This window comes from Gymnoscopelus microlampas (assembly GCF_963454915.1).
Source record: "Gymnoscopelus microlampas genome assembly, chromosome: 5".
Taxonomy (NCBI): domain Eukaryota; kingdom Metazoa; phylum Chordata; class Actinopteri; order Myctophiformes; family Myctophidae; genus Gymnoscopelus; species Gymnoscopelus microlampas.
The window spans coordinates 23,422,540-23,439,124 of NC_139942.1; the positions used below are offsets into that span (position 1 = coordinate 23,422,540).

General features: G+C 40.4%; 1 protein-coding gene across 1 annotated transcript; it reads left to right on the forward strand.

Annotated features, from left to right (window-relative positions):
* Positions 1 to 10,467: 10,467 nt before the first annotated feature.
* klf2b (Kruppel like factor 2b) lies at positions 10,468 to 13,397 on the forward strand. The gene is made up of 3 exons (XM_084057220.1): positions 10,468 to 10,835; positions 10,954 to 11,911; positions 12,390 to 13,397. The coding sequence occupies exons 1-3, from the start codon at positions 10,764 to 10,766 to the stop codon at positions 12,563 to 12,565; spliced, it is 1,206 nt and encodes a 401-aa protein (XP_083913346.1). The 5' UTR covers positions 10,468 to 10,763; the 3' UTR covers positions 12,566 to 13,397.
* The last annotated feature ends 3,188 nt before the right edge of the window (positions 13,398 to 16,585 follow it).

Sequence of the window (16,585 nt, forward strand, 5' to 3'; positions counted from 1 at the left end):
CAGCCCCAAATAAACCTCTGGTTAATAGGCACACATTTGGTGAAAATAGGTGAGCATTCACATTGCAACGCTTTGTGAGCTTGTAGATCTGCTACTGTATTTTGCTATTTGCTGTGCAACTAATTACAGTATATAGGGTTTAAGTGGTTAAATCGGGGGGCAGTTTTAGATTCATCATCATTCCCACCCTTCACCCGCTGCAAATACAGAGGGTGTTTTATGGCAGTTTGACTGGGGGTTAATGTCTCTGTAGGCCTTTCAGATAACATCTGCAATGTGCACAGGAACCTGTCTGACCTCTCGGTGCCAGAGAGGTATGTTAGTGGCTGGATGAGCATGGGGAGAGCTAGTAGAGAGACACATTCATGCATGGGTTTTCCTTTTAGTTTTGGGATTGGAAGAGAGGGAAAAAAGAGAATATTTGCCTGAGGTATTTCTGCTTCAATGGGCAGTACAGTGAAAGAATGGCAAGAAAGGGAGAACAACGTAGAGAGGGAACGTGGGACACAGGTCAGGAGGTTAATTCAAACCCATGGTACTTGGAACATACTGTTTATAAGCAGTGTATGGGCACACACAAAAAGATATTGTATTTTTACATTCGGTAGTGGCTACTGAAATGGCCGTATCATATTGCCTACAAACGATACATTGCGTAAACAGCCAGCGCAGAGCCGAGCTGACCTAAATTCTTGCATAACGCTAAAATGGTTGTGTTTAGGCATTCGGTTAGGGATGCGTTTGGGGAGGTTAAAGTCAGGGAAGGGATCTGTGAGGGTGGTTGGTTAGCCAATGAGATTTTGTGACCTCAAACTCCCGCATTCAGAGCATTTAGAAATTGGTTACCAACCTGTTGTGGTTATTAATACTGTTTTCTTTTTGGTGTAGTTTTCACACATCTAAAGACTGTCAAGCACCAAACGATGTGTGTATATAATGTTGTATTTTATGGTCTGATGTAGGGATGAGGAGTTTCTATTTGTATCTGTGTCCTTTGTTTTGCAACGTGTCTGAGCTGAGCTGTCTGTGTTTGTGTTGTCTTTGTCATAAAATGTAAAAATCAATACAAATAATATTTAAAACAATAAATTGGGTACTGGTACCAGTTAAGGAACCAAGGAGGAAATTATGTACTTTTTTTTCTCAATTTGTTTTGAAAATAGCAGGCTACTTTCAAGTAGCCTTTCAAGTAGCCGCTGTGAAGTGATAAAACTTAGCCTAGTTGCTTTTTCGGGCTTGTTTTCATAGACCTGGCCGCTTGTTTCTCTTGCAAAATCTAGCAACACTACTTGATACAAGAGAAAATAGATAGGCTAGCTATAATGTCATAGCTTACTATCTCAAGGAGCCCCATACAATAGCCCATGTTCTTGTTCCGCAAATGATGATGCTGGTGTCAGCATGGCTGTGTGTTGCGGTGCTGGCCCAGAATAACTAGACTGGAATAGGTGCACACTGACTGCACAGACAGCAAATATGCTTTTTCTTTAGCTCATGATTTAATATCATTTTCAGGCTTTGTGACTATCATGAAAAATAAAGGTATAACAGATCTCACCTGTGGTCTACTTGCACTGCACTGTCCCTCCAGTCCTGCTGTTTGGACTTCCTTCCCCTGGTAAAAAGAAAAATGTTTTGCAGTCAAAAGACAAACTTTATGACCCCCCTCCTCTCTATGAGACCCATTAGGTCCATTAATGCAGTACATCTTTTCAGAGGTAATACCATTTTGTAACTTGAAGTTACTCAATTACCATTCACCACGTAAAGTAAAAGAGATACAATTGAACATATCAATCAAAACATGCACACAGTCACACACGGAACCCCAAAACAGTGTTGCTGAAATCAGTGAGCTACTGTAGCTAGCTTTTTAGCGAACGTTACCATTGTTGACATACCCTTCGTTTTGGCATTTGACAGCTAAAGCTAACCTTCTGTTGGTGTAATAAATGACTGCAAATCTGAAATGCCAGCAATTAACAGTAAAGACCACAAAGTCTGGCAAGTGGCAACACATCATTCTTTCTGTCAGGCAAACACCGGTCCGAGGCACATGACATGCACACACATTATTCAACAAAATGAGTTGTGTTTTTCTTGGTTGGTGGTTAAAGTAAAATAGCGACATTTATTGTTGCCGCCAATTTGTACCAGTTCTGGACTATGGTGATAGGTGGAAAGACTGGTGATGCGAGGTTATGGTGATAGTGCATACCTCTGCTCAGTGTCTTCTCCTTGAGAGAGGTCTTGTGGTGCGAATACCATAGACTCGGACAGCTTCTTCAATTTGCAATTAAAACATATTTTATGAATTTCATAATTCTAAAATGAAGGGGGAAACGGATGGTGGAACAATGTTGACATAAGGCGAATTCTAATCCGAATGCAGTTACTGTGTCTCTGTCTGCCTAATAAGCGCAGGTGCGCTCAATCCCCTAATGAGGGATGACTGGTCACTGTCCTAAGTGCTGAAAAACTCCCCTTTTTTTCTAGGCAGTGGTGGAAAGTACATTTACTCAAGTACTGTACTTAAGTACAGTTTTGAGGTATTTTTTTACTTTACTGGAGTATTTCCAATTTTCACTACTTCTGCTCCACTACATCCCAGAGGAAAATATTATACTTTTACTCCACTACAATTTTTGAAAACTACTTACTTGTTGTTATTATTATTACAAAACATACAGTAACCACTTCAGCACTATATACTGTACATTTTGGCCATTTGAAAATAGCAGATCGGAAATGTGCTGGACAACTCCTTGCACTCACCCTCAAGCACGGAATATTATTTATTATTTTATGTTTTCGTTGTTTTAATTATGCTGATTACTGTCTTGACCAGGTCTCTCCCGAAAAAGACCTCAATGGTGCCTATCCTGGTTAAATAAAGGTAATGATTTAGAAATAATAATACATTTTTAAAAAAGTGTGTGTGTGGGGGGGGGGCTGAACACATGGGAAATATTGCTGATTTGCTCTTGCTGCTTCTCTCTGAAGGGGTAGACATTTTTTTGAGAAGTCATTAATTGTAGAATTTGTAGCTAATTATAATTTTACGATTATTGATACTTATTGAACAATTTAAATACTTTCTTGACATTAAGATTGTTGATACTATACTTGACCTTCTATTAAACCTACACAGTACACACCCATACACTGAATCACTGCAGTCATTTATTTTTGGTCTAGTAGTTGACGGCCTAATAAGGCAACCTCCACATGTAACATTTGTGTCCTTGACATTACTCTGCCCTATTGACCTTTTGTTGACCCCTGTACCATGACATTACAACGTATTACCTGTCATTGATTCCCACATGAATATGACATGTCCCCTATATCAGTAAGTAGCTCAGACGTCCTCTTACTTGACCTTCTGACTCAAACTTCTCCCAAACCATCTGCCAGTAACTTACAGTTATGATACCAAAAAAGGTAGTTCTATAGAGCTTTAGTCATTTAAATGACCACATTCTATAGATGACATCCATTTAGTAAAACACAACCCCATTCACAAAATGCAGGAACCTATATCTACACTCACTCACTAAAAGACTGAGTTTCTGTACAAAAAAACAGACGACTGCACTCAAGGAATCGTAACCAGGTGTAGGGGAGGAAATACCTAGAGCATTCTTTGCTGCAGGAATGTTTTTATTAGCGTTTTACAAATGTCGCCATTTTGAGGTGTGTACACTATAAAGTGCACTGCAGACTGGATCACTCAATCAAATGAAGTGGGCCTTCAATGGGGAACCTGTGTCGAGGCCCTGGGTTATACTATTTGAACAGCTGGCACAGTTTAGTTCGGCATGTTCAAATGTGCACAGGTCTGTGGTTGTCGTCCCATGGAGAGAAAAAACACAGGCCTCTGCTGGCTTTCAGGGGGTATAGACTCCACTTTATACAGTAACATCAGACCTGAAGTGTTGATCGCTCATGTAAACCTGTTCACATTGGATGATTTTGAAAATGTTATTTAGCTTCACTTGCATCCAGCAACACACAAATACTATTCTGGTACATTTTAAAGGTGACTAAGAAGTTATTAACTTTGATGAACAAAACAATATGAACTTTCACAGAGTGGTCGATCTACATGTCTGAGAGATAAATTAATACATTAATACTGAATTGATGGTTAAGTATAATATATAATATTTTTAGGAATGGATATAATGTCCTCATATTAATTTCCATTTCACACACAAACATAAAATCAATAACTTTTTCTGCAACAAGGACAGCAACTTTGGAAACGAGAAAACAAATACATAAAGGTTTTAAACTATAATGTATCAGCGAGCATTTTGAATTGTCACAGTGCCTGAGGAACCAGGAAAAAAATCATCCAGTACTGACAGAGTGGCCCACTTCACCCAGTGAGAGCCTGTCCGCTCTCATTTATCCAATAAAAAGCACCTTTCTTTAGCACTCTGGAGAAAGAAAACAGTTTCACGGCCAGTGCAGCCAGTCATGTGTGTGTGGTGTGACAAGAGAGTCCAGTATAATTCCTGGTGTTAACAGCTAATAAATTGGGCCCATCCCCCCCTCTAGTGCTGCACTGGCTCAATTATATCCACATGTAGTCATTATACTGCTGAAGCGAGCTGCATATTTTTGAAAGGTGGGTTTCCATAACACTTGGTGAAAGCTACGTTGGTTGCTCAGACACATGTTTGGGTTTGGTTGAAGCCAGACTCTGGTTGCATTAATGCAGAGGTGTTGTGGAATGCAGTGTGGGCTAGTATGAGAACTATATTTTCAAAACTTCTCCTCAGAAGGGTGGTAGAGACAATACTTATTGCACACATTAAAGAAATATAATCATTGTGTGGAAAAGTAAAAACCTTTTATCCACTATAATTGTTCCATTCCAAAATGAGACAAAGTGACACCTTTTCCTACCAAATAATATGAAAGTAATACTTATTACAGCAGTATGCTGATACAATTCTATGACCTTTGTCTAAGTACAATTTTTTTTTAGGACAGAATCCGGCATACAGTGCCGTTCACATAACATTATTATTATTATAGTATTAGTGTCATTTTTAAATCAAGGCCTTGAATTAAAGTCTTTACCACAAATCAAAGTTCACACACTCATGGGCAGAGTTAGGCTTGAGGAAGTTACATGTCCTACACTCCTCATGCTTATGTGCAACAATAAAGATAAGCAGTTGCCTGGGAATCGTATTCTCTAGTATCAGTCGGTTTGCTTTCTCTGATTAACAATGTAAAACATCAGGCAGTGTTATGCAAACAGGCTATTCAAATGAGTTCTCTGTCATCTACTTACTGGTACATGAGCTGCTGTTTGTTTGTTATCATGTGTTTCTAACAGTGAAACTCAACTGATCTTTAGTTATGCTAATTCAGTAAAGAAACCGTGGTGAATGTTCAAAAGGCAGAAGAAAGACATCAGGTCTGCCATGTGCTTTTTTTTGTTCTGTTTTTCACCTAAAATATTTGAGGGGCGCTGAAATTGGAGCAGGACAGGGGCCAGCTCCCAGACTCTCTCTCATTGGCACGTGCCAACCTTTCCCCTCTCTCTCTCTCTCTCTCTCTCTCTCTCTCTCCCCCCGCCCCCTCCAACTTCTTTTCCAACAGGAGACGGAGAGTCTCAATGCTATCATTCTTTGATTCTGTTTGAATCTGACCGCGTGTGAGCAGGAAAGAGAGCCAAGCGTGCTTCCTGAGCGGTCCTGGTCGAGGAGGGGGGGGGGGGGTTGTAATAAGCAAAGGGGGCGGGTGGTTAAAAATAACTGGGCTATATAAACCCAGAGCTGAGTCCCACTCTCTCTCAAACTCTCACCGACTCACGCTCAGGCAGGACGTCCCGTGCAGTCCCAGAACTCCCCGCTCTCGCACTCACACACAACTTTTCCATGACAGTTAGTGGAGTGAGACACACAGGGCCAGGATGTGTGTCCGAATCGTCACCACATGGAAAACCTACAGAGGCATGATAAATGTGTGTGTATTATAATTTGCCAACAACCAAACCAGCCCACAACAAGCTGACAAGCTGTGAGAGACTATAATTGATTTCATCAGTCCCGGATTGGCGAGCATTAACCATGAATCATACACATCGTGAGCCATTTAACCGAACATCTTGAATCTTGAATAATAACCAACCTGAACCTGATATCAACACATTGTTCCCAGGTTGTTGGACAGATATTTTCAAGAGCAGGGATATGGCATGGTATACAATTGAGAAGTTGGGATGGCCCAATACCAAAGATATTGTGTAAATCAATATTCAGGGAAGGCGATATTCTACAACTTCAGTGGAAATATTGCTCATTAGTGTTCCCCATTGAACCCTAACACAATCATGCTTCCTCTTCTGCCTCTTCTTCTGTCTATCCGGTCTCGAGACACCATTCACTTCAGTATAATCACAAGATAGGGCACAAATTACACATAAAACCCCACTGGAATCGCAATATCTCATTATAGGCAAAAATGTTCAAACTAATTATTTATTATTTTATAATAAAATTGCAGATCTACAAGCTCATGTTGTGATGCGTAGTGAGCTTGTAGATAAGCTATTTTCTGTTTTGTTTTTTAACAGCACTTAAATGGTTAAACAATAAAATGTACAACTTTGAGGGTATCAACACATGCAGGGTCTCTGGAATCTCTGTCCCTTTTTAACCCCTGTTCAGTAAATCCCTGCTAAGATCTACATACAGTAACCCTTATGAAGGGTTCATTTGAGCAATCAAATTTACACTGGTGTCTCTGTGTAACAGTTTGCTGGCTGTCACAGGGGAAGTGGTGAAAAGTGAGAACACTCACTCTCACTTGCAGCAGATGAAAAGTGGTATCGCAGTACAGAAGCAGATGCACTGGCAGGTGGGGTCAAGGTCAACATTCAGGGCTTCAGACACCATGTCTGTTGGTAATAGGGGCCAGTCAGGACACACTTCCTCTCTGGCATTACTGGTTCTCTGCTGGCTGTCTGACGCACTTTCCACAGAACACACACAGCAAAAATTGGGGATCAGGATATGGAAACCTCACAGCAACCATTAACTGTATTGATGGTGGTTGATATGACAGCTTGAAGAGAAGAGCAATCAGTCTGTCATGAGCCGCTGAGCTCAACATGTTGAGCTCAGCGGCATTTGTCATTTGTGTTTCCTCTATTTAACTATTCTTTTTAATTGATGTATTTAATTGTACCTATGAAAAATGAATAAATAAATAAATATAATGAGGGAACACAAAACTGAAATGAAATGTTGAACTCAGTGTCTCATGCCTCTTTTTCCATTTTATTCATTGAGGGTTCACCTATATAGACAGTAAAATCCGGTCTATAAAAATGGACCCTCCAGATTTTACTATGATGGAAAAGAGTGCCAGCCAGTGTATAGGTGGAGGCATACTGTAGGAGGAAGTATTTGACAGGATTGGCAGGTGTACCTATGTGTGGTTCCGGAGGCAAGTGTTAAATAGAGCTCCATCAACGGCTTGATGAGAAGGGGATCAGCCTGTCATCAGGTGCTGAGCTTAGCCACCTCGTCATGTCGTTACACTGATCAATTGTGAACAACCTAATTTGACTGTAGGATAACCGTCAGATCAGCTCCTTTCCCACGACTGGTTGTGTGCTGTGTTCCAGCACATAGCCTACAGCCTACACAATGTCTGCCTGCTGGCTGTAATTAGCCTAATAGAAATCAGTCACCCAACAAGGATAAATATGCAGAGGCATGGGTTGTCAGTAAACATAGTCAAAAACATTCAAATGTACAATTTAGGCATTTAGCAGACGCTCTTAATCCAGAGCGATTTACAGTAAGCAAGGAAAACACGAGGTAATGCATCAAATGCATAGAAATAGTAATCTAGGATCATAGGTAAACCAAGAATCATCAGTCTATGCCAGGTCTACAAATGACCTGGCATCTGTCTACATAACATGCCATCTAAATTACATTTGGACATTTAGACACATCTACAAGTGAACATTTGTTCACTTGCATTTGATTGTGAATTATGTATAATATTGTGTGGCTCAATATGTAGCCTAGCCTAATTGTAGACCAAGAAAGCTAAAATAAGGACTTTATAAACTTGGTCCTTACATTTAGCTACTTTGTTTAGGATAGCCCCTAGGCCAGGGGTCTTCGACAGGGGGTCTGGGGTCCTCAGAGTTACTACAGGGGGGCCGCCAAATCTCAGTTTTTTTTTTTTTACATTAACCACTTAAACCCTAGCATCCCTTTTCTGAGGAGCACTTTACATGTGCTTGTAGATTTGCTATTTTTGGCTAGATCTGCTATTTTCGACTATTTTTGGCAAAGAGGTATAGGTGTAGGAAAAAGAGCAGACCAAGTTAAAAAAAAAAGTTTAATCTGAATCTGCTTCATCTCTCTCTCAGCTAGGGGGTCCTTGGCCTGAAAAACGTTGAAGACCCCTGGCCTAGGCTGCTATTCAGAAGCCATGGAAAAGCAGTCAAGTCTTCAAGTCAGAGGTGAGTTCTCAGGTGCAACAACAGTTGCGGACAGAGTTCTTCGTCTACTCTAAACGCAGTCATTCCTCTAAATGTGATGCAAATGTGACCCCATCATCACTAAAGATGCCTCATTTTCACATGAATAGAATGTTACCCCAAATCATGTTTACATCACGAGTGTTGAGAGCGTTGTAAAGCCATGAAAACGATGTGAGACGATACTGGCGCCTGTTTGGACAAGCCTGCTGCGCAGGGACAATAGCATCCCTCCATTAATGATAATGGCCTGAGAACAACAGTTTGCTCTAAAGCGGCAAGCAGGTGTAGGCACTAGGCAGTGGTGGAAAAAGTACTCAAATGTTTTACTCAAGTAAAAGTATCAATACTGCAATGCATAAATACTCAGTTACAAGTAAAAGTCCGGAATTCAAAAGTATTGGTATCACAATGGTAGCCTGCCTAACCTACTTAAAGTACCAAAAGTAAAAGTGCTCATTATGCGAAAATGTCCCATTTCAAGTTTTCAAACTGTATAAAAATCATTTGAAAATGTCAGATCTACATGCTCACAATGGCTCATGATGCAAGCATTATGAGTTTGTAGATCGGCTATTTTCAAATGGCTCAAATGTAGCAGCTTATAGGGCTGAAGTGAGTAATGTATGTTTGTAATAACAATCAAAATCAAGTTTTTAAATAATTGTAGTGGAGAAAAAATACAATATTTGCCTCTGAGATGTAGTGGAGTAGAAGTACAGAAAATTGGAAATATTCCAGTAAAGTGAAAATACCACAACATTGTACGTATAAGTACAGTACTTGAGTAAATGTATTACTTTACACCACTGAGTGTAGGCAACTTCACATGAAGAGGCAGCCAGGTAGCGCCGCATAGGCTGGCATCATATTTTCATTTTCATGTTATTTTCTTTTTATTATTAAAATGGAGATTACTTCTAGCCACCGTTTCCAAATACGGTTTTTCTGCAATAACCAAATAGGCTACATTATTATAAATTATCAGCCTAATAATTGAAGCCTATAGAATAAGCATTGTGCTATCAATTGTTATTCTGTCTAGGTGCTCAGAGTTTTAAATACAATCACAAAATAAAAAATAGAATAAAAAATATTTTTCAAGTTTTGGTTTAAAAATGTTTTATTTAAGTTGTTGCAGTAACATGTCAAGACACATTCTCTGACCTGCTATTGTTTTCGGCGTAGGCTATTACATAATTGTCTGTAGTAATATTGTGAGTAGTGTAACCAGCGTTGCCAGATTTTGCGAGGGAAACAAGCAACCAGGTCGATGAAAACAAGCCCAAAAGAAACGAGTTGGATTGGCTACATGTCATGAGCACTTTAAACTTTAAGCTATTTTCAAATAGCTGATTTATATCACAGCTGATGTATATCACATCAGCTATACATTTGAAAATAGCCGATCAAGCTCACAATGTGTCAGGATGTGACATGTTGTGAGCTTGTAGATCTGCTATTTTCAAAACAAATCTTGAAGAAATGGGAACAATTGTGGAATGTTTTTGAACCAAAATTAACAATACAAATCTTGTATAGGGGTCCCTGGCATAAAATATGTTCAGATGGGGGTTAGGTTAGGGACACATATTCTTTTGGGGGTCCTTGACATGAAAACGTTTGAGAACCACTGGTTTAAACCAACATTAAGGAAGAAAGCCCAAATAAGCAACCACACTTTAGAAACAATCCCAAAAAACAGCAACTACCAATATTTACAAGGTACTTTACAGAAAAACAAGCCCAACGTGGCTTATAACAAGCAGACACGGCAACGCACTGAGTGTAACTTGCTTGCATATTTTTTTCCAACTCCAGCACCCCCCCCCCCCCCCCCCCCGCCTCCCCCGCCCATTTAGGTTTTGCGTCATTATGGGGGCGGCTCTAGACTTTATAGGCTGGTTGCCTGGGGTTCACAGAGACACACACAGAGCACACTGAACCAGAGCGCGCTGCAGGACTCGCTTTATAAAGAGCTAAATTTACCAGCAATTCCACCGTTTCCTCAACGTTGTTTCCTGACCTCCTCGGCTCCTCCAATTGGTCAGTGGGACTTGGCTCAGACGGTTATAAGGTTCAGAGGGACCTCCTACCATTCAAACTTGGTTCATGTCTTTGAAACGCAACAGTGGAGAACAGACAGTAAGATAGAGCGCACTGTATTCTGGTGCGGCTGAAGCTCTATTATTCATACGACTTTGACAAGAAATAATTATTATTTCTACAAAAAACGATGGCCTTATCCGGAGTGATGCTGCCATCATTTTCGACGTTCTCAAACCAAAGAGAAAAAACTTGGGAAATGGTAAGTAAAAGAAAGAAAGAAAACATGCCAGTGCGCTTTTTATTTTTTACATTTAGTTTCCATGCACCTGTGTGACAGCAGCAACATCATGTCTAACATTCTCCCTTGTTTCTTCCAGAGGTGGAAAGGTGAGATGGAGAAGCCGAGCAGCTGCTCCATGGTTGAGATGGTACATAACATGGACAATCACCACAGAAAGGACGACGAGGATCTGAGCAATTACTTGGATCTGGATTTTATTCTCGCCAACACGACTGGCACGGACAGTCCGGCACCCATCGGAGTCGGTGCGGAATATATGGGCTCTGCTGATGCCCACCTGTACACCACCAGCACCACGGGGAACCAAGTGCCACACTACCCATCAAACGACCACCGCTCACCGCCTCCACCGTACAGCACCACCAGCCTCATGGCCGAGCTGCTACGATCCGAGGGGGAGAACAACTATGGCATTACGCGCAGCAACAACAACAACACAGCCGTTCAGGGAAGATTTTACATCAACACGGTGCCGTTTCTTCCCAGACAGGACAATATTATTAACATCGACAACATCAAAGTCGAGCCAAACATGGACAGTTATGGCCCCGTTCTGGGCATGGCGCCTCAGAGCTGCACCAAGATCAAGCAAGAAGGGAACGTGTCCTGCATGATGGCCATCTCCCCGCGGGCGGCCAGCAGTATGACCCCGCCACTCAGCCCAGGGGACCACCAGGGGACCACCTCGGACTGCCAAGCGCCCATGTGCCACTCCATGAGCTTCCCGCAGAAGTATCACCATCCTTCAGCGGCGTACCCGCACCATCACCCTCAGCTGCCATACAGCCAAGGGGGTCCGCATCCCTTCGGCTCCATGTACGAGGATCAGGGTCTCGGCATGCAGCCTGCAGGCGCGCAGAGGGTGATGCTCACACCGCCCTCATCTCCCCTCGAGCTGCTGGAGTCCAAGCCCAAGAGAGGCCGGCGCACCTGGCCGAGGAAGCGCACCGCCACGCACACCTGCACGTTCGCCGGCTGCGGCAAGACGTACACCAAGAGCTCCCATCTGAAGGCACATCACCGAACTCACACCGGTAAGAACCATTCACAATCAAGATGTCAAAGATATATCTGGACTAGCCTTGGATCAAGACTATCATAGATGTATTTGATTGAGTCGATTAAATACATACATGATAGCCTTGGACATTATTCAACGACAAAGGCGCGCAATTACGCATGAATCATAACGGTGTGTAGTGTAGCCTACTGTGCTTTAGTTTTACGCACTGTTTCCCAAATAGTGGGTCGGGACCCATTTGTGGGGTTGGGACACATTTTTATGGGTCACGAGTAAATGTCAAAACATACAAAAACATATTTTTAAATGGAATTTCATGAATAAAAAAACAACAACCATAAATTAGACAATAAATAGTGAAAGGGTGGTGTTGTGAGCTTGTAGAGCTTCTATTTTCACTAGTTTGGGTACCAGTCAAACGTCTAATTTCTCTTTTGGGTCTTGAGCTAAACCACTGGTCTAACGTGTTGTCATTGTTTTGTCCTCTCCAGGTGAGAAGCCCTACCACTGCAGCTGGGAAGGTTGTGGCTGGAAGTTCGCTCGCTCCGACGAGCTGACCCGTCATTTCCGCAAGCACACCGGCCACCGTCCCTTCCAGTGTCACCTGTGTGAGCGTGCCTTCTCCAGGTCCGACCACCTGGCCCTCCACATGAAGAGACACATGTGAAGAAGAAAAGCCTATAGCCCAGTGGTTCTCAAACTTTAAGATTTCAAGGAACCCCCCTTAACTCTGACAGTGTACAAATTTACATTTGCACACTGTCAGAGTTACAGACTTGTAAGGGTCAATTTAGACCCCCCTAAAAGAACCCGGAGAGTCCCTGGACCCCACTTTGAGAACCACTGCTATAGCTTACATTAAGGACTGGGGGATCATGGGATCTATTATGTGTATTTTTTTGTTGTTCTTGTGTATTTTTTAATTTAAATTGTTCTCTACATGACCAAAGTCTTTTATATATGGAAAAAAAGTTTTAGTGTTATTATTTTCTAATAATGTAGCTGGTACTACTCTGGTTATTATGAAAGCTTTAGAAAAGCTGTTGTTTGGTTAACAGCAAACAAACCAAAAGGGGCTGGCCCTGTAGCATAATACTACTCTTCCTTGATAAAACTGGAATGCTGTGTTTGACACAAAAAGTGCCTTTTTATGACTGTGTGCTACTGTAAAAAAAACTCTTCATGACAGAACATACACAGCCACCGAAAAGTCCACGACAAGTTCATGTTGACAAGAGTGAACTGCACATACTGTAGCCTGAAATGTGCGAAGACAATGTTTTATTATTTAAACTGCCTCAAAGTTTGAATGGCTTCAACACTTAGATGATATTGTATCTTCTCGAGTGAAACTGCATACTTCTGGGTCCAGCCCCTCTGTACAGGGCTTGATGTCCTGTGTATTGTTATTTTTTACTTAAATTTATATAGATATGTACATGGATTTTATACTGTAAATTGTGTATTTATTGTAAATATTAAAACAACGAAGTTGATAATTTTGGTATTTGGGGAACTTCTTCTTTCAGCAAAGACACCAACACCAACACCATTCATGCTTAGTCATTTAAGATGTCCTTTCATCATGGGAAACATGTTCACACGTTTACACTTAATGAACCACATCCACCCACTAAACAAGAACTAGCTTACTTTACCTATAGGCTTGCTTGAAAAGACATAGTGGACCTACAATCAAATCAACTAAACTAAATAGGTTATACATAATGCCACTATGTACCTACTCTCAAAAACAAAACAAAAACCTGGCTACTTCATTTACACTGTGATGTTTTCCAGCTGCAGGACAGAGAAGGGCAGCCGCTTGTGGGCTTAGCCTATAAATACAAACACTCAATTTCCATAATTACAGAGTGAGCTAGGAGCCGTCTGGACAGAGGGGCACAGCAAACCCTCGTCAGGGAGCCCATAGACTCTCGTTCGGATGGATAGAAAATTATAGTAAGACATCAAAGAGCCTTAATACTACAATTACACAGAGTTGCCCCACGCTGCAGTTTCAAAGAATCTGAGTCCTGCATATTATGTCTGTACGGTGTCAGCGAGCATTCATTTCACAAACATCAAAGTTGGCATTGACTGCATGTATCAAGACCAGATGGCCAGATTTGTCAAGAGGATGGATAAGCAAATAAAAAATGTAAGGGAAAATGTAGATAACAGATACAGGTAGTAGATAATGCAGTTTTATTCCATTTGTGCATGAATCATACATCATATTACTCAGGCACAACACACCTGCAGGAATAGTGGTACCACTCAGTCCATAGCTCTGTTATGATGGATTCCTGTAGTAATCAATAATGATAAATAAATGTTAAATAATGTTAAACAATTTACCTAGTACCGCTTATGGGGACTACTTTGTCTTAAAGGTTATGCGGCATGGGTCAAACATCTTGCTAGAATTCATCTAATTTCAAAATTGAGGAAGTATATACTGGGCTAAAAATAGCTTCAGTGGTGAAATGCAAATGTACTATTCTCATTTCACTTTTCTGAAACCAATTTTGAACTCTTCAGCTCAGTTTTAAATAACGACTACATAGGACTCTTTACTGTTTAAGACAGTAGTGTGTGACTGAATATGAGAAAAATAAGTACTTGACCAAAGTTCCCCCATCTATCTTAATCTTTATTCATTATTGTACTTAACATACTATTAGTTTGGTGTGACTTATGGAGCAATGCAAGATCACCATTACTGGAGCCGGTATCGAAACACTCTGCAGATAAATTCTTCATAACTCACTGAAATGTCATTTACAAATATCTTTTCAGGTGAATGTTGGATTTGACAGGAATTTACATTAAAAAACAAGACTTCTTAATCTAGGAACTGGTATGTTACGTTTATTATATTAAAAGTTAGTTTTGAGAAAGCCAAAACTTTGAAAGGATTTTTTTTATAATGACAGATATGCAATAATATGAATGTTGACATGTCTTTGGTGGATAGATAAGGCGTGCTGTACGTCTGCATGAGTACAGCCAGCTTCCATGGTCATGCATTCCATGGGAACTACTTCCACCAACATATCAACATTGGAACAACAATCCGCACATACAGAAAGCCTGGCGTATACATACATTATGTGCCAAATAAATCTGGTTAGTGTTATAATGGTATGGTTACACAGAATCAGTATAAGAGACGTTTAAACTCGTCCCCCTGCCAGATTGAAGGACATGGTTCTACATGAACTACAAGTGATACAATGGGTGATTTGGGCACATGCTGACATACAAGGACAATTCAAGTTGTAACCAGATATCAATCTCATCATCACTGCTGTTGTGATCTCCAGTAGAAGGGCAACATTTAGTGTAACAGCACCAAAGAGGTCAATCAGGTTTACAGTGTCCTTTTTTTAAAGGGAGGCAACAAAATAATGTGCATCAATTTCTCTTTTTGTACATGACATCATTGAACTTCATTCAATTTCAATGAATAAGGAAGACATTAATAATTAACCGTTCATATGGCACTATAAATAAATGTGAGGAGTTTGGGTCACTGGGAGCATTAAGAGGTTACCTTTCATTTACCTTATCTTTCGCTAGAAGATGGGAAGAACTAAAAATGACAACAATGGAAGGATTGTGAAAGGGCCCCAAAGCAACTCTGTCCGCTCTCTGGTAAATGATTTGGTTAATGAGTCATAAAATCATCACTTTTCATCAAATGTGTAGTAAAAGCCCGAAAACAAAGGTGTATTGTCAAAGGTGGGAGCATAAACCACTTCCAACTCATGAAATAAAAATTTAAAACATAATTAAAAGGAAATTCCACACTAGGTCTCTGTTGTCTGTAAAAAGTGTCTTACTTTCAGAGTAAAATGAGCCCTCTACAAATCATAAATTCCATATCTTCCTGTTAAAACTCAAGTAAAAAAGTGCAGACATCTGATCAAAAGACAAAATGACATAACACGGTTGGTTTCGACATAGTTTGCTTTGGAGGCAGAGATTGCTTTGGCCAGCCACATAGGGAGACTTAATCAGTTACATGTATGCCTCAATCTGGTAAATGACTTTAATGTTGCTTGGCAGTGGAATTTCCCTTTAATAACTTGTTGTGGAAGCTCCATCAGCATTGCCTATGACCACTTAAGCTCTAATTTATGCTTTGTCACACAATAGCAAAATAGCTGATTTACAAGCTCTGCTAGTTGAGCTATTTTGGAAAAAGTTTGCCTATAATGACATGCCCAAAATAGGGACACCAGGTTGAGAGTGGTTAAGACAGGTGGACTACGCTTTCACATTGCTGTTACAAGGCTGGGGTGATTAAGGCAATAAATTGTCAAGCCATCATCAAATAATATTATATTTACATTAAGTGATTTCTCAAGGCAAACATAAATAAAAAGAATACCTGAAATCAGAGTAACAATCACTGCCTAAAAAGTAGTTACCTACTCAGTTTGACTTCCATTATGAATGTTTGAAGTAATCAAAGGTTATGATACAGTTTTATACAGTGCATTTACAGATACTTCATAGACCACAGATGCATTCCTTTTTGTATATAAATAATAAAACAAAATAAAATATTTGTAAAATGTTGATTTCCTCACAACACAAAAAATCAAGACGAAAAAGGTAGTTGCCTGTAACAAAGATAACAAAGCTATATACATTGTATAGTCAAGCAGCCAACCGA